This window comes from Triturus cristatus, chromosome 10, assembly GCF_964204655.1.
Source record: "Triturus cristatus chromosome 10, aTriCri1.1, whole genome shotgun sequence".
NCBI lineage: Eukaryota > Metazoa > Chordata > Amphibia > Caudata > Salamandridae > Triturus > Triturus cristatus.
Window position 1 is genome coordinate 933798337 of NC_140593.1, and position 21571 is coordinate 933819907.

At 46.2% G+C, this 21571-nt stretch overlaps 1 protein-coding gene across 1 annotated transcript in view; it reads right to left on the bottom strand.

Annotated features, from left to right (window-relative positions):
- WNT9A (Wnt family member 9A) overlaps positions 1–18063 on the bottom strand; it is a 209544-nt gene extending 191481 nt beyond the window's left edge. The window contains exon 1 of the mRNA XM_085628761.1: positions 17935–18063. Within this exon, the coding sequence (XP_085484887.1) occupies positions 17935–18020 (86 nt within the window). The 5' untranslated portion in view covers positions 18021–18063. The remainder of the gene's footprint in view (positions 1–17934) is intronic.
- Positions 18064–21571: the final 3508 nt, after the last annotated feature.

Below are 21571 nucleotides of genomic sequence, written 5' to 3' on the forward strand. Positions count from 1 at the left end.
GAAATGTTTGCACTGAAAGACATTCTTGAGGAACTGCATCTAATCTCAAAGAAAGTATATTCTCCAAGCAAGAGAAAACATGATAAGAAATTTGTCCAACATTTAATTTATTGATTTATTTCAGAGATTCATATAGCATAGACCTTACAGCAAGGGTATGAGTGCTTTAAAGGCAATAGGACAGGTAGAACAGGATAAGAAATAAGATTTTAAAACTGCTGAATGGTGAGTAAGTTAGGTACTTTCCCAAAGTTTCCTTGGTTCTCGATGGCGAAGGTGTGATCTTAAATTTTCCCATTTTGCGAGCTTGAGGGATTTTTCAGGAGAAGTCTTTCTCTGCGCCTTGTACAACGGTGGTCGTAGGTGATGGTAAGTTTATTGCAGAGACACCTCAGAAGGTAAAACTGAAATGCTTTGAATGTAATGCAAAGCAATCCGGCCCTCAACTGGGAGCTGATGGTGCTTTTAGGAGAGATTATAAGTGGATTAATTGAGTCAAGTCATTTCTGCATATGAAGGTTAGATGCTGTAGAATGTAGGAGAAATTCTGTCTTCAAAATGTTACTTTTCACAGAGTGCTGAGCCAGTCAATGTTTCAGGTTGTCTAGGAAGACCTTTAAGTCCAAAATGGAGTCACAAGATGAGAACTTCCTGTACAGTTGGTTCATCCACATATTTAATCATGCCAGCGCACCGGTGGTACAGGATAGCCCCGCCCCATGGCTCAGAATTAGGACACTTCTGTGTAAACCATGTACTCTCCGGTAAGAGCATCCAATGATAAGACAAAAAAGATAACCCTAACCCATGCCGTGCGCCTCCTGGAGGTGGAGGGGATTGTGGTCTAGAGGTGACATTGTTGCCTTTATAACTAGATCAGTGTTCACGTCCTCGCGTCCCTTCATCAGTATTCTGGGATATCTGGAAGAGGGAATTATCCCGTGGACCTCTGTTTTCTCATCGTCTGCTGTTTATGAATGCTCAGTCTCCGTGCACCCCGAGGAGATGCCTTCTGAAACATTTTGCTGCACAAGTATCCTCATTCACATGGGAATCTTGTGAAAACAACATTAAAACGAGAGGGTAAGGAAACAAAAAAACTGTATTTATTATTTAAAAATATGTATATAAAGTGGACTGTGCCAAATAGAGACTTGAGCACTTTACAATTAACAAGAAATACAGTCAAGACAGGAAGAAGTCCTATGAATTCTACTGTAACAAGAAGTGGAGAGAAGGGATGACCTTTTTGGGAAGGTGGGTGGTAAGGAGGGTGGCAGCGTTATATGGGCACCGCAATCATCAGCTTAATTTTCTGAGTTGGGTGGCAGCCCCTCACACAGCTAGGAGACACGCCACCCAGACAAACGGGGTCAATTCTCCGCCACTGAATGGACTTCTCTAGAGCTGCCGCCCGATGAGTGCGAGATAAGGCACAGGTCTCTTAATGATTAAGCCTCCCTATGGCCCTATGTGTATGGGAAGTGCAGGCACACTTCACGGTGGTGCCCCTCTACCAAGTTAATCATTGACCTTATCAGCAATCACAACGGATCCAAGATTAGGTCTTGCTTTCATTGACTTTACCCGCATCGTCCACTGCACAAAGGAAGGTCTTATAAGGACTTGACCGGGTGTCACATACTTCATGGGGGATTCAGTGAAGCGCACAGAAACCTTTCCCATCTAGGCCCCTGCAAGGAGCACATCTCTATTCGCTTCCATTATCCAACAGTTCTGGATGCTTGGGTGGCTGTGACCAGTGAGCAAAAAAGGATTTTTTTATAGATAAATGCTTCATACAAGATTTGTTTCTGTTTATAACAGCATTATAAACATTACAGTATTACTGCTTGCCAGTTTAATGAGATTCAATGTATCAGCCTCAGAAGGATGAATGACTCTGTTGTCTTTTCCAGGATTTCAACTCAAAAATGGTATATCACAGCAGATGGAAGCAGCAAGCACATAATAACTCGTTGACTTAACTTGCCAGTAGAATGGTGAATAGACCCAGCACAAGCATGAACACCTGATTATGAAATCCAATACGTGTTGCTTGATTATAAGAGTTATTACAACTTGCCTCCTGCATTCCCATTGGCAGCATCTGCCCAAACTAGTGAATGGTTAGTGATCAAATCATAATTCTGTTCTTTACTATGAATCGGTGCAGAAGGGCATTTAGCATTTTTTTTCTATCCACAGTACCGGCCTGATTTACAATAAAGTGACTCTGCACGGTGGCGCAAGCCATTGTGCTGTGGCGCACTGAGTCACTTACAAAGCACAGGGATGCGTCATATCTACAATAATATGACGGATCTCTGTGCTCCCCCCTGCGCTGGTGCAAAGTTGGCTGCCGTGCGCTGACATATTCACCCTTGCACCATGGTGCAAAGGTGCCTGCGTTGCGGGGAGATTATTTTTGTTCAGGAAGGGATACCTTCCTGCACAAAACAATCACAAGAGGTAATATCCTCTTTGTTCTTCAGCACGCATAGAAAGAGAAAAAAACTAGGATAAATGAAAACATTTCTCCTCATTGCACCTCCCTATGCCTCCCCTGAGGAGCTGTAGCATTCTGACACATACCCAGCTTTACCATTTCTTGTCAATCTGGGGATGTGTCAGGTTCCAGGGGTGTTGAGTGGGAACACCCATAGCTACACTCATGGAACACCCCTATCACGCAAAGTGCTGCGTGCAATGGGCCATATTTAGAAGAACAGGAAAAGCCATGCAGGGTGGCTTTTTGTGTCCTTGTAAGTATGGGGCAGCAAGATGCGCCGCCGGACGTCATGAAAAGTAATGCACCGGCACCATAAGGGGCTTGTAAATATGCCCCTACATACGTTAACTTGAAGGCTCCGATTTACTACGTTTCCACACAATGCAGATGAGCATCCAAATTTACTGCACTGCGTTGTGCAAGGGAGAAAATACAACGCAGCACCATATCTGCAAAGTCTGACCTGCTGCTGGTGTTATACCCAGTTCTGTCACTCAGGCAAGACTGCCTTGTGTGGCAGAAATCTTGCACACTGTCACATAGGTGAGCAAGTGCTGCCTGGCATAGAATCTGAATTGGAAGCATACCATTCCAGTACAGACTCCTATGCACGCACAAAATCTGAAGGTCTCAGGTACTAGATGTGTGCTATGTACTGCGGCACATACGCAATGTGTTTTTTCTGGAATTAACACAATTCTCCTTCTTTGTGCCTACTTCAAATAGCTGTTAGTTTTTAGTAGATCGAACTTTGTGTCAAAATCTATAGGGGCTTACACTGGTGCACTCCAGTGATGCTACCTTGACGCAAAACAGCGAAAGCATTTTTTGTGCTGTGAAAAGTGCACCTTTCTTGAGCACAACACCTTTTACACTGGTTGTAAATTGCATACATTGTTTTACATCACACCAGCATCGACACAATGCCTTAGTTATTCTGGGCCAACATATATCTGAGTTTATGCATGGGCTGCCGACAGCAAAGCTCAGAAACACAGGAAAGTAATTTTGCCTCTGTGTTTCCAAGCTCTGCTGTCAGAAGCACATGCACTCATCTGAGATGTTTGTTTATTAAATATGTGCTATTGATTGGGAAAATAAATGCAAAGACCTCTTCTGCTGAAAGCTCTGCATTGTCAAAGCGCACAGAAGCAAAACACGTTTTATACATGTTTAACCAGAATTAGAAAATTAGTGTGGATTGTAAGTGAAAACTATGAGAGAAAGGGTGTAAAAAGAAACCAGGAAGTGGTTCAAATGCTGCCATCTTGCAGCCCTCACCTGCAGTGGCGGCCGGCACAGTGAGGCGCGGCGGGGTAGGGAGTCGACAGACGACGGAATAGGTATAATTAAATAAATAATAACTATTCCATTGTCTGTCGACTTCCCCCCACTATGCCCTGTCCCGCCCCACCGCACTTACCTGTGCCGGCTGCTGCGGCTCACCTGTGGGAGATGAGATATCTGCTTGGGATCACACAGTCTAGTCAAATGGATTTGCCATTAGAACTTGGAGGCCCCTTGCTCCACACTTGACAACATAATCTAATTCACATCTCAACCTCCAGACAACTTTAACAATGCGTTGTTTTACAGCTCCAACCTACACAGACATTATGAGGTACCTGATATGGCCACATTTACTAAAACTGTACAAACAGGAAGGTACTCCGGGGTAACTAGAAAAGCTAACAACACAGTGAGAAAATGTGTGATAGTGCAGTAAATAGTGCACCAGATAACTATCATCAGGGCCAATTGAATTAAGTGATTCTGCAGCAGCGTCGTATTCCACATAATTATGCATTTGACATATTTGCCACATAATCCATCATCTGCTGCATAATCTCCAGATTTAAAAAAATTGTGTTTGTAGCTCAAACTGATCAAAAGTTACTAAATACATGGAAATGCGTGTCCCTGTGCAGTGGAAGACCGTCTGCAAGGTTTGGTCATCTTTCAGCTGCATATTGCTGTATTTGGCATTAAAATGGCACTGATAACGTTACATATTTTCATAGACAGTGCTACCATGTGTAAAAAGGACAAAACAATGAATTAACACTGTCAGGAAATGAGCCCAATTAAGCTGCATAATTTGCATTTCCTTGCCGCATAATTTAGTCACCGCAGCAGCATAATGTGATCGACTCCGTGCCACATAAATCCAGAGGCCCTGACTATCATTTGCCACGGTTACCAAAACATATTGAAAGGGCAGTGAACCGCACGCGCCATTATGAACAGTGCTACTTAGAGACGAGGGTGCGCAATGCTGCTGGATAACAGCGTTACCAGTCATGGCCCAAAAGGGATATGATTTCCTTCTGACACGGTAAAATGCCGGCAGCCTCCATCAAGAGTCCCGTAGGAACCCCGCGTCCCCTACCCACCCAAGCTTTTACATCAGAACCACTCAGATAACGCTTCCCCACCTTTCCGAAGCACATGTTATTTTTGCTCCCACTTTCGCCATTCGCACATCACACTTCCAAGCTTCGCTCACCGCAGGAAAATGCATTTGAAAAAAAAAACTGTAGGTCTCATGATGCAATCTATGGCCTTGGACCAAAATGTATATTTTTCTATGAGAAAAGAGGCTTTGCCACCCTGCAGGAGCCAATCCCCCACACACGTACCCATATGACGAATACCGTCAGAAATGTCCTGCTCGCCGCATAACTGCAGCGGACACACTTGTTACAGGGAAGGGGGCAGTCTCGCCGCACACTGGATTAAAGTTAGAGACGCATATCGGAGAAAAACGTCATCCCTCACCTGCTTCTCCTCCCCGCACACGCACACTCACACACGAACACACACACACAAAATGGGAATGCTCTCCAGCTGTCTCGATTACCTAGTCTGTCTCGCTGTCGACCCGACGAGTTAAATTATGTCTGCTCTGGTGACATCTGTTTAGCTAATAGGCTGCTGCATGCAGCTCGCTGCTCCGCGAAACCCCGCCAAAAGAAAACAGTTGCCTGCCCCAGCAATATCGCCTAAGTGCTGGATAAGCCACACAGTTATTAGTGCAAATTACGGAAGCCGGGTTTTCGCGCTACTGTATGGTCACGTGGTCTGTGCGAGGACGAAACCGAATAAATTGTCTGTGCAGCGGCATCTTCGCAGTGATTAGTGGGGTTCTGTTGTTTTAAGGGATAAGACCAAGCCAGGTCCAGAGATCGACAACACAAATAATTGAAATATCAGAGGTCACCAGACCTGCCACGTCACACGGTGCCCCCTCCCCACCCCTGTGACACATGAATTCAGCTCTCATCACAAGGCCACCCACTGGAAGGCACGATCACCTGGTGAAACGTAGGGTCAGCTGGAAACCATTGCCTGTCAAAGGCAGTGCTTACTTTGTGCCAGTGGTTTCCGGTGCTCATCACCAGCACCTAATCGCCAACACCTGTTCTTCTCATAAACAACAGCTAAGGACACATTCATTTATGGTAGACATGGGGAGATTAAGTGATTTCCCTAGAATCACAGGATGTTGAGTTGACACCAAGGCTCAAACCTGGTTCCCCCTCCCGAAGTCGGCAGCTCTGCCCATTACGCCGCACCCTCTCCCCACTTTCATGGTTAGTAGTTGGTTCTGTTTTAGGCGTCCTTAACAGGAGAAATAGGCTGATGCAAGCTGCCTCTTGACCAGAAACACAGCACTTATTTTTTTACAAATTAACCACTGCCCGTAGGATTCCAGCTCGGACGTGCTGGCTCTCCACTGCAGAAATTCATGTAGGCTTCTAAAACTGTCCTTGACAAAGGAAACAGCTCCAAAGGAGCTCGTTCTGGAGAGGAGGCGGTGGGAGGTTCTGAGCGATTACAGTAGGTGCCACAGTCTGCGTGTTGAAAACCATGCCACCTCTCCGTGGCTCCGTCCACTCCAAGGCACCACCCCCTCGCTCCATGTAGAATCGCAGTGAAAATAATGTTAAAGTTGGCAGGCCTGGGTCACTGTTGGCAAAGCCAATTGTTCATGCAGAATAAAGTAGTATCTTACCATCTACAAGGTACCATGATAGACCACGTAACGCCCAACTTTGGAACGATTCCCAGTCTGGCAAGAGCAATGTTAAGACAAGAAATCTACTGCCAAGACCATGAAAGAAGCCAAACGAAAGAAGACTTACCGAAAAGGTCAACTGCGTGCTGCCAGAGGGAAGGCGCTACCCACTTACACGGTGGAAATCCCCGGTCGAAGTCTTAAACGAAAAGGGCCACTCACGCCCCTGAATCACTTTCCGGTTGAAGGAAGTTGCCGTCTTCTCAGACAGGCGCAACCATCAAAACACAACATACATATGCAGTTGTTCTCTGGTTGACTTCTTCCAAGACACACTGCCAACCTTCTCAATGAACTGCTTATAAATTGATGGATGAATGTATATACCGTGACATACATGGATGGTTTAGAAGTTCACATGCATCTTACAGTTAAACCATTACCCCACAAACTTGAGAAGACACACCTGACTACTTTTTGTTGTCTCGCCCTCTGAGCCAGGCTTGAGTCAAGCTTGAATGATAAGTCCTAATTTTGCTCTTAAACAATACTTTGAAAAATTATTGAATGCAATCAAGTGATGCCTCACAGGGTACTGGGGCAAATTAAGCTGGTTTTTAGCAAATGTTTCCTGAAAATATAGCTAATTACATTTCAACCGCTACTGCTGGGTGTAAGACCACCATTCTAGCCTCGCAGGATTGGGAGCCATCTTCTGCCACATGCAATCAGTTCAAGAATTGCACCAAGATTTAGCACAGGTGTGATATCATACTTAGATTGAGTCGTGTTCTGGTACCCACGGCTACTGGGAGTCACGGGTATTGAAGTCGATCTGCATTACTAGCCACACTCTTTTTTTTTGAGGGAGAGGAATTCCCCAAAAATATAGAGGCATTAGGACCTGTATACCAGTGGTGTAGCTCAGGCTCCCAAAGGCCCCGCAGTGCGGGGGGGTGGCCCCAAGCTCCAGGGGACCCCCTCAGCACAGTACTCTGGCAGGAGAGCTCCCAATTTAGTCCGCAGGGGTCCCCTCCACGTACTTTTCAGGGTTCCCCCCTCAAGTTTAGTTACCCCAGTCTATGAATTCTGAAGTGAAGAGCCACATTTCTGATTATTTACATGGGCAAACATAATTTACATTTATAAAATAACACATAAAAAACTGCCTCACCCCCCTCAAAAGTATACCCAGTTTCCTTCCTCTTTCACAGATTTAGAGCATTTTAGAGATTTACAAAAAGTAATTAATATGCTATTTATTACCATTGTTGAGTGTAGGAAGGATCTGTGATTCATGATAGGAGACGCCTCAGAAAAGTCCAGCAAAACCAAAAACTTTGCAAAGCTATCCATAGACCTTTGTGAAGGTTGCAAAAAAAACCTTTGCAACTTTGCTCTTTCTTATAGATGTATGAGATATAGATGTGATGAAGATGTGCATATGTGAGGCACTCACAATTATGACGCCCCAGAAGAATGGCATGGGGGATCAATGCTGGAAAACAGTGATGGTTGGGCCCCCTGTACACTGGTGTGGGAAGAAAGACAGTGTATGGCAAGATTGCAAAGGACCATGGTTCCATCATGCTCCATGCATTGATCAATGGACTTTTGATGCATCCTTTAGTTTGTGACCACAGACATGGCAGGCATGGTCAGTGCATCCATCAGAATAATTCAAAATGTCATCTTTAGTTCAAATGAGGGTGAAAAATGTTAATATTCTAACAACACTGCAAACTTCTTCCTTTTTCAATTCAATTCAATTAAAAAATTCTTTATTTCGGCCTTTATAGCAATAAAAGCACATAAAAAGGTATCACAGCACAATTTGCACACATGATTCTTGCAAAGATAAAGTGCGCGTGCATTGCAACATTAAGAGAAAGAGGAGTTCTAATATAAAAAAATAGCTAATTTGGAATTAATATTTTTAAAACATTTAAAAAGGTATTTAAAAAGTGTTAATACATTTTGTTTACGTTGAAAAACTAAAATTATCCAATAGACCCAGCTTTCACAAAAGCACTATTTTTACAGCAAGTGGCAGTGACTTGTTGGAAAATGTTGGGTCGTTAGAGTCCACTCCAGACACACACTCGGTCATTCATAATAGTGTTACTAATTGTTTTGTATAATGTGTGCTAAAAAAGTCAACTACTTCTAGGCACTTCTCAAAGAGGTAAAATAGATGGCATGCAGGAAGAGGGCAGCCCTTACAGTAAGTAACAGGATTTACATGACCAGACACTGGAGCCCTCATGGTACCAATGGCTGACCCTGGCCCGGGCATTGAGAACATATCATCTTCATGATCAGGCATTTGGTAGGTAGCATACAGGGACAAGGGGAAAGAGACTGGTGGGGGGAAACGTCTGGTTGTCCCAGGGCAGGATGTTCAAAAACAGATGAAGCAGCTGCAGAGCCTCCAGCCCCCGTCACATGCATCTGGCTTTGAGGGTGTCCTCTAAAGTTGCTGCTAGCAGAGAAGAGTGGGTGGGTTGGGTGAAAGAATTACATTTCTATAAGGAGGAATTTTCTTGTCAGATCTTGTCAGACGTAAAATCTTGAATGAGATTTCCATCTGCACTGATAGCCAATGAAAGCTTTTTAAATGTGTTTCTGTTTGTTTTTCAGTCCTGCTGATTGCAGAATTTTATACCGATTACTCTCTCGGACAAGACGTTGAAGCGATTTACACTCAGGCAGCAAGCTACATCGAAAAAACTAAAGGTGATGGGATGATGCTTGCGATAAGTCTAACTACTGGCAATCGCTCGGGTAGCATCCCACCCATCGTTCTCTTGCCCACCATGCCACCTCAAATTAGATCCAGCCATATGCTAGTAAGGCTTGACCCACTGCAGTAACGAAACTTGCGGGGGCCTCCCTGCAAGGCACTTGTTGCGGCCCCCTCCAGACTCAATCATGAGCTCTCCGGCCAGAGTAATATGCTGAGTGGGCCGTTTGGAGCTTGGGCCCCCACCCGCACAGCAGGGGCTGCGGGGGCCTGTGTTACGCCACTAGCTTGACCCTGTTGTAATACGAACATCCCAGCCCGAACTGCCAAGCCAGGTCCTCTCTGAGCCAGAACACAAGCAACTCAAGACCAGGTTCCCCTGATTGGGGCTCAACATGAAGCCCAGACTTAGTTGGGACTGTCAGGTGCAAATGCTACTGTTATTCACGTATTATGCAGCATTATTTGACGTGATCTTGTGGTGCAGACTGGGTTCCCTGCACTTATGACACTCTGCTGATTCTGCACTTTAATTATCCTCAATCTGAACTTCAGTGAACCCTACACTCTCGGCTTTCGTCACCGAGACATGAGTCCCTTGAATGAGAAGCACACGAGCGAGTAAGCAGTGCAGCAGGGACAACCACATGAGGGTCGGTAAAACAGGGGACGGGAAAGAATCACACGGCTGAGTGACAGCAAAACAAAGCATGGCGGAGGGGGAAGAGAAGTACACAAGGTCGACAGGTGGACAATACAAGAACTCTCATGGAGTGCTTAGCCAAAAAAATATTAGCCCCTAAAAAGTAAGCTGTGGAAGGACACATGCAATGAAGTTATACTTTAGGGGATAGGCAAATACAAGAAGAAGAAGGAAGGCCCAGACAAACTTTCCAATACAAAGCAAGCAAATGAGAGTGGCAATAGAGCCAACCAATGGAAAGCAATGGTTGTGTCCTATGCCTGCTGCAAGCTGGCAATAGGTATTTTTGTAGCCAGACAAATTGCGCTGTATAGTAGGCAAGACCTAAAACCTGCACTGTCATCCATAAAATGTACTTCTCAGGAGTCCCCAAACGCTACCTTACTCCAAAGGGTAAATGCACATTGAGGAAGCAAGCACGGACTTCCCTAGCTGTTGCAGTTAATATGATCCTTGCCTAAGGAATACATTTTCTTAAAAACTGAACTGTACAAATGGCATATATTCATTTCACGTGAATTAAGAAGCAGAGATTTTTTTTTCATTGAGTCATAGCTTTTGGTCACAGTATCCGATCAAGTAGGAAAACCAAGATTCAAGCCAGGGTACAACCCCAGGTCTCCTGGAACCAAACCAGCAATTTAGCTACAACAGAAGACCTCCTCCATGGGCACTTTAAACACATTATGGCATCATAAATCGCATTTTGAAAACGGATAGGTTTGCTGACTTCAAGTAAACATTCATGTTTCGCTGTTGAAACAAACGGTGTTGTCCTCTGCAAATAATGATGCCTCTGTTCCATTGTATGTCAAAACTGGAAGGCTTTCGAAACAAATTAACCCTAAATTCTGCAACAAAATGGACATGTGCATTCTGAGGCCTCGCACGTCATAAGTGAAAGCATGGAGCAGTTTGTGTACATTTAGCGTTTCCTGATTATTTCATCTTTGTCATGCCAATGATAAACCGTATGCGCTGCCCTGAAAATGCCCACCCTGAAGGAAATCAGACAGGCTTTACCACTAAAATAAGCAACAAAGTCATTGTTCACTGTATATAGGAAGGGGATCCTTTCATGGTAGTCACTCTGTGGAATCATTCGCGGAAAAACTAACCATGCATTGCTGGAGTCCTTGTGCGGCGCGCTTCGCCTATTTCAACTTGCGCACACGTATTCTTGTATAGTGACATTTTATCACCCTGCACGTATTTCACACCTTCTGCTCAGGTTTTAATGTTCAATTGCCACAAAGCAATAATGTTAGATCACAGCTATAAGGTGATTTTGTGTTTGTTTATTTAGATTCTCTGTCCAAGACAGTCACATCTACCTAGCTGACCACATCCAGATATTATTGTCAATGTTTACCACTATCTGAAAACTCATTTGCTGGTTTCTTTATGGAATACAGTGGAGCGTGTTGAACCAGTATGACAATGAAAGGAAAAGTCACTAATCTTTCACTACTTTTCTACTTGCAATCTCAAAAAAGAGGCCCTGGACAAAATGGGCACAAAATTCAATCCACCTGCACAAGAAGTGGAAACACCATCAGATCTGAATCATGACCCCCTTCGATGGGGATTAAAGCAATCAGATAAAAGTCTATCTATCTATCTATCTATCTATCTATCTATCTATCTATCTATCTATCTATCCATCTATCTATCTCCATCTATCCATCTACTATTCTGGTAATACTGCCTCAGTAGTTTGGTTTCATCGCAGGTAATATGACAGTGTGGCAGAACTTTATTCATAGGTTTATGTACAGTTCAGTCAATCATATTCCTTTTATTGGTTTTAGAAGTTTGAAATAGGCAGTCCATCCTTCTGCAGATCCCATCTGTTAGCAACTACAATTTGCACTCAGGCGTCCACACCAGCTAAGCAGTAGTAGTAAGGCCCTTCAGTAGCCAGGCATCCGTAGCCGAGGCTCAACATGTTCTTAAAATTCGTTATTTTTGCCAGATATGAAAAAACAGCATTCCCACTTGATGATGTCTTTTACCGATCAGAAGTAATGGTGTATAACACTTTGAGTCCATGCCCTGAGCTAAACACTCATTATTACAACAAGGCCTGAATATTTCTAGAAAGTTCAGAACTTGTTGAGTGGTGCATGGATGTCAATTCGCCAAAATACCCCGGCTACCAAAAGTAACACCAGGCTTATGTCTGCTTCTAACATTGCCTTGTTGACACTGACATCAAGGAAAGTAAGGGCCGGGCAGTGCTGGAATACAGAGGGGATTCCAGCTCCAGCAGCTATTCTTGAACCGGACTGCCTTCTGGCCCTGCCCCTTCGAAGTGCCGCGCAGGCGCCGTATGCAGCGTCCTGCATGATCCCCTCATATCATAGGGAATGTAATTAATTTTGTCTAAAGGGTGTCCTGGAAGCCAATCAGCTAACACAAAGACATTGCATACCATGTATGTGCCCAAGTTGCTAAGAGATAGGCAAAGATTTGAAGGTGTTTTTGACTTTCTCTGGCTCTTGTCTCCGTAAGATATGTACCAGGTATCTCTTTCTGTAAGTGTAAGTGCACCAATAATAATCATTTTTATAGCATATACGGAAAACTCATCTTTTGGCACCAGTGATAAGTGTATATTCCTCCCTATTATATATTCCAGTTCAACAAGCTTTGAATGCTGAAAGCTTAAATCTAGGTTTAAACCTACAAAATTTCAAACTTTTGCATTCCAGGTTATGTAGAGCTGTTTAAAGCAGGTGCTTAACTGAGTTATTTTATTTTACAAGGAATGGGACTTGCGATCTGCAAGTAACACAAGGACATCTGTGACAGAAACATTAAACCACTGTAGTATCTTACATAAAATACTACTCCGTGACTTACATTTAGGTGCCATGCTCTGCTACAGGCGCACTGAGCCTCTGAGCTATGTTATGATGACTCCCACCTGAGAGTACATAGCGCCCACAACCAAGCACATTAACCCTAGAGTTAATTTAACAATATTGTAACCTAAAGCTTGCTAGATTCACATAAATGTATGCAGCAGCTGCCCTTACGTCCAATTGTACCTAAAAAAGCAGTCTGTGACAAATTAAGAAAGCCAGACCAGTTGCATTATCACAATTGCCCCTTTTCAGTTCCTGTGGGGGTAGAGTTTGTTAAAAATATTGCCTAGGTTGGCTGTTATCCACTCAACCCCAAATGGGCCACCCACCCCTCTGCCAGGACCAACCCCCACAAATCCATCTAGTACTGGTGCCAGAGGTACCACAGGATAAGCCTGGGGTATACTTTGATGCCTCGGGCTACCGCTAATGGAGGTCAGCGGTACAGCAGGGGTGTGGGTAGCAACAGGCTCATAAGACCTTTACTCCATTTTGACATGAAGGTCAGGTGGATGAATGACGTAATTACGTAGGAAGCGTCTCAGTTCGGGACTAATAAGTCTACAGAGAGCAGGATATCTTGCAGAGTGGCCTTCAAACGGATCACCTACAATTCACAAAAAGACGCGTGTTCCTCTCTTTTTTTTGGCTCTATACTTGGCAGGAAAGCTCATCGAAGGACTTCTATTAGAGACTTCAAGCACGTGGGGGAATCCCTGAATGATGTATTTTAATCAAACAGAGAAAGGGGTACATCGGCCACCAGGGCATCCTCGAAGGTGACATGGGGCTGAAATTCTTAACTGGTCTCAAAACAGCTTAGACAGCAATAATAATATGAATAATGGTGCCGAATTGACGATCATTTGTTCTTTGAACTATGTGCAGAATGAATTGAAAAAAATGGATCCTTAGATGTGCAACTAGGGTGCGCCATCAGGTGGTGATGGGCTAAATTACAATGGCACTCAAGCATACACGATGTTCGAGTTCATAAGTTCGCCTCCGTAACACGCTATCAACCCACTGAGCAACATTAGCAGGCACGAGAAGGTGCGGAGATTCCCCCAGAATAGGGCCGGCGCTTGGCAAGGGCGGGCAGGGTGGGCCCTGGGCGGCAATGGGCTGTGCCCAGGGCGACAATCCCCAGAGGGGCGTAAAGAGCGGACTGCATTGAGACCATACAGACGACTTCCTGGCCCCTGTGCTTTCACTCGGTTGTGTAGCCTGGTACAGGTGCTGTTTTAACACCCCATCAGCCTTCTTGTTTGCCCTCCCAGCCCCCTCTTACACCCTGCTACCACACACTATTACCCCCCGCCCCCTAACAAGTTGCCACCAGCGTTAGAACCTATTCTCGGAATGATTCAGGTGAGTCAGGAGAGGTGCATGGCTATGTGTGTGTTCAGAGGCCAGCCACACTTATGTAGTCAGCCAGGAACTGACCTCTAACACAAACGGGGCTCCAGGCTGTCTCTTGGTATGCACCAGCAACAGGGAAGGCGCCATAGTTCTTTCCGCCCAGGGCGCTAAGCTGTCAAAGACCTACCCTTCCCCAGAAGCACAGGCAATGCCACAATTCTTAGACATATCAACTTGCAATTCGAAGTAAATAGCAAAAAGTATGCGAATAAACAAAACAACTGACTTCAAAGTCACCCGGCCACGAAAGCAGAATGCAGGGGTGTGGACCGACCCACAACGCCATGAGATTTCACGGAGTGCAACCCCTCCCCACCCGTACAACATGTTGATTCTAAACCTTAAACTACTAGCTACTACTAAGAAACTCAAACACAAATATGACAATGCTGGCATGGCCCCATACGGAACTTGGGACCACATTAAACGCGGCCGTTGAAAAAAGAAATCGGGCTCGCGAGCAGAGCAGAGCGTTTCAGGGCACCAAGGAAATCATTACAGAGTGACACTGGGTTCCACAGGAGTCAACTCAAAACGTCTTCTGTGTGTGATAAAACAGCAATGCTCGGCGGGCTGCCCAGAATTTGACGACAGCATTCATCCGCCCCCCCTCCAAAAAAAAGTGATTGCCACGAGCTGAACTCTACGAGAGCCAAAACCTATAGTTCAGCGGGCAAACCACATCCACTGACGTCACACATTTTGAGAATTGTAGAAATAGCCATTCGTGGCACCAGTGCGCTTCCTTCGGCGTCGGTCCATGCTCAGAAGCACCCAGGACTGCCGCGGAATTTGAAGTAAACTTTCATTAGAGGGCGGTAAGAGGCCCTCGAGACACGTGACTGACTCTAGCCCAGCCCCAACAGCGTAGCAGGGACTTCATGGGCCCGGGAGCAAGGAAGGAAACACGCGCCTTTGACTGGTGTTAATGGCAGTAAAATACGGCAAGTATCTGGGTTGAATGGGCCCTCGGGCCTCTGAGCCCCGGTGCCACTGCACCTGCTACACCAACGGTAGCCACGCCTCAGGCAAGTCTCACCGCCGTTCTGAGCCACCGGTCGAGTCAATTTCCCGATGGGCCAGTTTGCTGCACACCATGTTAGAGCGAGGTGACCTGTAAGTGTACGCACAGAACGGCGGCATCCTTTAGCAAGCGTTCACATTTCCTCCCCAAATACACCCAAAAAACCTAGCAAAATCTGGAAGGCCTTCAATGAACATAAATCGCAAAACACATTTAAAGGGGGCGAGCCTCTTTAGTGTTGTGGTTTAACTGGTGCCTATTTAGAGAAAGGAACGCCCTCTGATAACGTTTTTGAAACATGAAATCGGAAAAAAAAGAAGAAAAACACAAAAATTCCCACGACAGTATTTTATTTTCTTTGAGAACAGGATACACCTGCAGGAATCCTAACTTCAGCGTTTCTCATTAATGAGTTAATACACCCCCCTGCTGGGTGAGCGCTCAAACTGCACCAATGCATTATTTTTATTCTTTTTTTTGCATTTGGTGTACAGCTGACAGGTGAAGCAGGAGGAAGGCAAGAAAGTGTTATCTACCGATACAAAGTTTCTCCTTGAGTGCAAAAGAAAGCTACATTGAATGAGAAAGGCGAAGCAAGTGGAAAAGTAATGCACGTCACTCTTATCTGCCCTGAAATGTTGACACTATTCCAAGGGAAAGAAAGGAAACGAGAGGGCCCCTCCAAAAACCACAGAACCACAAGGCAGGGGAATCTGGGAAACCAGAGGGGGAGAAGCAACCCTGCGCGTTACAAACCTTAAATAAACTGTACTGAGAGACGACGTAGCGAGGGAAAAAACAAACACGCCATATTTCAATTCAACAAAATGCCAGCAAAAGTAAAGCTAAGTACAAGAGAAATTTTCGACAACTACTTTCTAATCTCAAGTGTCATTCGACTTAAAAAATCGGCTTTTATGCACAGATTCAGAATTATTGAACACATTTCATTCATGCAGCACAATCATCTCTCTTCGGCGCTGTCTATTACACAGATTAAAAACAAAAGTTGGTGTAACACAGTATACAACCTGGGTGTTGCTATGTAGTGAAATTCAAAAAGCATGTGTGATTTGTAATGAGGAAACAATACCCCCCCCCCAAAAAAAAAAAATCATCATCTCTTCCTTAAAAAAATGAAGTAAATTCAAAACATTTCATGCAACAGGGCATATAATAAAAATAATGCATCAAAGAAAAATCCCCCCGACCCCCCAAAAAACAGCACCACTACACATATCTGCACACTTATTCTAAGAGTTACATCTGCAGCGCCTGGAAGCACCACCCTCCTGCAGCACAGAAAAGAGAGCCTTTAGCGTCTGGGAAAAGAGAAACAGACATGCCTGAATATCCACGCGCACACGCCCTGGCAATAAAACACAACAGGGAAAGCCTCCACCAGCGAACAAAAGTGATGAATCCAAGCGAGGTTACAGAAACTACACAGAGGCCAAGTGAATATGGTGCGCATTTGAAATCGAGCCAAGTCCACAGAGAGCCAGACAATCTGGCATACGAGAATCCCCCTTATTACACATTCCTAACCTGCAGCAGAAAATCACAAATCTCAGTTGCGGTTGATGAAAAAAGCGCAGCAACCCCGAGTTGGATTACTCGAACTGCAAGCAGGAAGAGAGAGCACATGTGAACGGATCAGCAAATCGACAGACAAATAACTGAACAGGCAGGCTATGCTAAAAAAAAATGCCGTTTGAAGGCCAAGGTTCATCTCAAAAACGTGTCCAAGTTATTCTGCATTGTGAAGGAAGGCAAATAAAGTTGTGGCACGCGCAGGGCGGGCACAATATCAATTGGGTGAGACAGTGAATGAAAGGCACTGCACACAACCTGGACGTGGACATAGTAGGGGAACGGGTGGGACAGTAGGCATACGTGAACCACGAAGGACAGTTTTTAAAGAAACACCCAGAAAGTGTATGAGGGCGACAGCAGAACCGAGGGAACTATTCATAGGGGGGGGGGGGGGGGAGGGAGACCTAGATTATCTGAAGCTGCTTTCCAAGTTTGGGTATCAGACCCCGCAAGTGGTTGGTGCCCTGTGGCACTGGTCTCCCGGGACCTGCCAACTTAATAACATAGTGCCTGCTCCCAAGAGGGCACCGCCTGCACAAGCGCCTAAGAGTTTCCCATGTGGGGGGGAGAGGGGGGGAGGAGGGGGGGTTCCCATATTCCTCAGTTCTTTTCTTTTCATTCATATCATTTTCAATTTGGAGATTAGGACCCGCAATGCCGAGGAAACACAGAATTTGAGGAAGTATTCACACGTGATTCGGGATGACTTGAGACTTCCATTAAAAAGTGCTTGAAGGATTAAGGGTTGATGGGGCGCTACAAGACCCCCTGAGGAAGACCCGTCCGCGGGACCCCTGACACGTCCTGTCTCGTGGCACCAGCGACCATGCATGCTCCTGCACTTGGGGGCCACTTGTTCTGGTTTGTCATTGTCAAACATGGTAAGCGGCTGGAACAGTTGTCAAGAACCGAAAAAAAATCCACAAAACAAAGACAAAAACATGTATATATTTCAAGGGGTTAATGCTCTTTTAAAAAAAGTTGCACATCCAGCAAAAGTTAATATAGATTTGTGGGTGCTGTTTCATGGTTCCTCGCAGACCTACCCGAAGTAAGCAGCCGTGGGCCCTATACAGGCCAGGGCCAGAAGGGCCAGTGCTAGCCAGCCCTGCAGGAGGTGTCCATCCAGCATCTTGCTGCAGCTCCAGGGCTGACCATCGCGCTGCTCCTCAGGGGCTGATGGAGGGCAGCAGGCGGCTCTGCGGCTCTTATAGTGCGCGGCACTGGGGCCGGCGTCTCGCTCCAAGGGGCGGGGCTGGATCCAGAGGGCGTGGCGGAAGGCTGCGCGTCTTTCCCACGGTTGAGGTCTTGTTGGGCGGAGACGCAGAACCAGAGAGACGCCTAGCTAAGCAAAAGATTCGGAGGAGGCGTGAACTAAAAGCGTGTGGGCTACGGGGAAAGGGGCGGGGCCAGAAAATACAGGAGACGGGGCTGCAGGAGCGTCAGGATGAGAGATAGGATGGAGATCGTCTGGAGAAAAGAGTTCAAAAGGTAGAGGGGCACGTGCCACCCGGGACAGTAGGAGAACAAGATATGGAGTGTCAACAACATGAACAGTGCGCCTGCATGACGAGGAACAGCAGTGGCAGCTCCTACGAAGCAAAACTAGCAAAAAACAGCAAAACTGCAGGGGAGGCTGAAAGAGGTGGAAAAGAGGCAGCAGGAGCAGGATGGAAGAAAAGCACTAGTTTCTCCGGAGCAGCAGCTGGTACTGCTCCTGCTTCTGGTGTTCTTGGGTGTGTCGATGCTGCAGCCCATGCTGCTGTTCTTGTTATAGAATTCCTTTTTCACATCTGCAGCCCTCCTGATGGCCCTGTGGTTGCAGATTCTTTGACACACATGTCCCTTGCTGTGCCATTCCTCATTTTGTAATTCCTGGCTTTCATGCTTCTACCCAGGAGCGTAACCAGCGACGGCCCGTATAGGGCGTGTTACCGGGGCGGTGACGTGGGGCAGAGGAGGGGCACGGGGGGGTTGCAAAATGCGGCATACGGCCGATTGCAGGTAAGTTACGGAAAAAAAAAAGAAACCAAAATTTGTTGCGCACGCTGCATCGCATTTGGCGATGCTGCGCGCGCAACGAAATTCGTTTTTTTTGTAACTTACCTGCAATCGGCCGTATGCCGCATTTTGCAACCCCCCACCCTGCCCCTCCTCTGCCCTACGTCACCGCCCTGGTAACACGCCCTATACGGGCCGTTGCTGAGCGTAACACAGGCCCCCGCATCCCCCCCACCGCAATGCGGGGGGGCCACGAGCTGCATGGGCCCCCTCAGCACTGTACTCACGCCAGAGAGTTCCTGATTAAATCCGGAAGGGGACCCCTCTGTGTACCTTGCAGGGGGGGGCCCTTCAACGTTCGTTACGCCACTGCTTCTACCACTACTGCTGTTCCCACAGACCCTGATGCTGCTTCTGTTGATGCAGGTCCTGAGTATGTGGGGTGGGTTTTGGTGGTTTAGTTCCTCAAATCCCTGCAACTTCTCTTTTTAGGTCTCCCCTGAAGGCAGCATGTGTGCGCTGTTGCTGGTCTGCTGTATAAAAAAAAAAAATATATATATATATATATATATATTACCTACTGGCGGTCGCCAGTAGGTAGTTATAGTTAGGACCACGTTTCCATAGGAAATCCGCAACATTCTATTTTGAATAACTTTGGCGCCGGTTGACGAATCCTCGCGAATTTTTCAAAATAGGTGGGGCGCTACGCTCCGCTCCTACCCTGAAAGTCTCGGGGGGATTCGTCAAGCGGGGGCTGAGATAAAAGGGGGGTCCCAAAACGCGTTTTTCCCATGCATTTTTCCATAGGACCTTTAGACACAGCTACAGCCCAAACGGCTGAACAGAATTACTTGAAATTTGGCAGAGAGGTAGTCCTCAGGTCAAGGAAGTGCCTTTTGTAGGTTTGGTGTAAATCTGTTCAGTAGATTCTGAGAAAATAGCCTTTAAATCAATATATATATCTGAGCCAGCTTACGGTGCGCTTACGGTGCGCTTACCGTACGCGTACGGCGGCGTGCGCGAGCGCGATTCTGATTGGCCCTTAGATCTTAGTAAACATTCGAATCGGTCGAAACCAGGAAGCGGCGGCCGCCATTTTCTCTCTCGCACTCTGACAGGGGGTTGAAAAACAAAGTGCAAATTGTAACGCCCTGAACGTCTCAGGATCGTTTAACAGACACGATAATGAGAACGCAACCACTTGTGAAGGTTTAGTTATTTTAATGAAGGCAAAAATAATACAAGGAATAAACAAAGGTTATAGTCACTGGAATCCTCCAGGCTAAGTACGTTACAAGCCCACAGCACGGATGGTCCTAACCGTCCTCTGCATATACGCCGATCCCGGCGTATGCCAACAGAGGGCAGAAATGAAATGGCCGACAATGCCAATCGGTAGGCTGTGAGGGGCATGAAGAGTGTTGGGGAGAATCGAGGAGTCACGGAAACACCCAGCCGGGGTCTCTACCTGAAGGGAGCAGCCGCTCAACCTCTTCCTCAGACTGCACCGGGACGCGGAGTCACCTCCTGGTGATGCGTCACCGATACCCCAATCACAAGCAAAGAAGACTGAACCGAGAGCAGCCGCTCGATCGATCCTGTGGACTTCCGAGTCTGTAACGCGGCAAACACCTCCTGGTGTGCGTTACAGCTGGCAGTCCCTGTATCTCTGGTCAGGCTGGGAGTTACGACTCCAACCAGCAAAAGCGCCACTGCGCTTTGACTCAGCCGAGTCAAAAAGCGAAGCTCAATGGTTATCCGGTAGAGCTTCCGGGTCCTTCACAGGTGACGATGGGGCAAGACACGGCCCAGGGAGTAACGACTCGACCTACCTCCGTTCTTGCCTTACTGGAGCACCACTCCGGAACACTGCTCTTCACTAAGCAGGTACATCGGTGTAAACACAATATCCGACAGCGTTGTACCTCCCGGTTCCTCCCTTTATAGGGCGTGTTTTCCTTGAGTTATGTAACAGCTCTCCTGTTTACATAAGGGCGTGTTTTCCTTGAGTTATGTAACAGCTCTCCTGTTTACATAAGGGCGTGTTTTCCTTGAGTTATGTAACAGCTCTCCTGTTTACATAAGGGCGTGTTTTCCTTGAGTTATGTAACAGCTCTCCTGTTTACATAACCTCTCAACCGCTAAGCATCCTGGGAGATGTAGTCCGTTTTCGCTGGTTACCGTTTTCCTCCCCTCGCATGACAGGAATTCTTGACACAAATCATGTAAAGGGGCTGTTTACACAGCTCCCAAGCACCTAGCCATGTCGAGGGAGTCCCCAACGATCCCCCAAGTGAAAAAAGGCAATTTTAATTTTTTCGAAAATTTCGCCGATTACGCTTACCGTACGCGTACGGTAAGAAATAATAATAAAAAAAAAATATATCCACATTCTCCCTTCCCCTTGTGCAAAAGGTGCCTGAAGGGCACCTTTTGTGCATGGCTCATCAGAGATAAACAAAATCTATATTTTAGCTGTCACAACGATGCTCATCATATGACCTCCATGTGCGCACGGTGCGCGAAGCGCATCGTGCGTTCATGGCCCATCTAGCCCATCTAGCGTAACGTGCGCGAAGCGCACCGTGCGCGCACGGAACGAACTGCGTTAAGTGGGCGCGCACGCCACAAATGGCGTAAAGTAACTTAGCATTTAAAAAACCGTACAAATTCACTGAA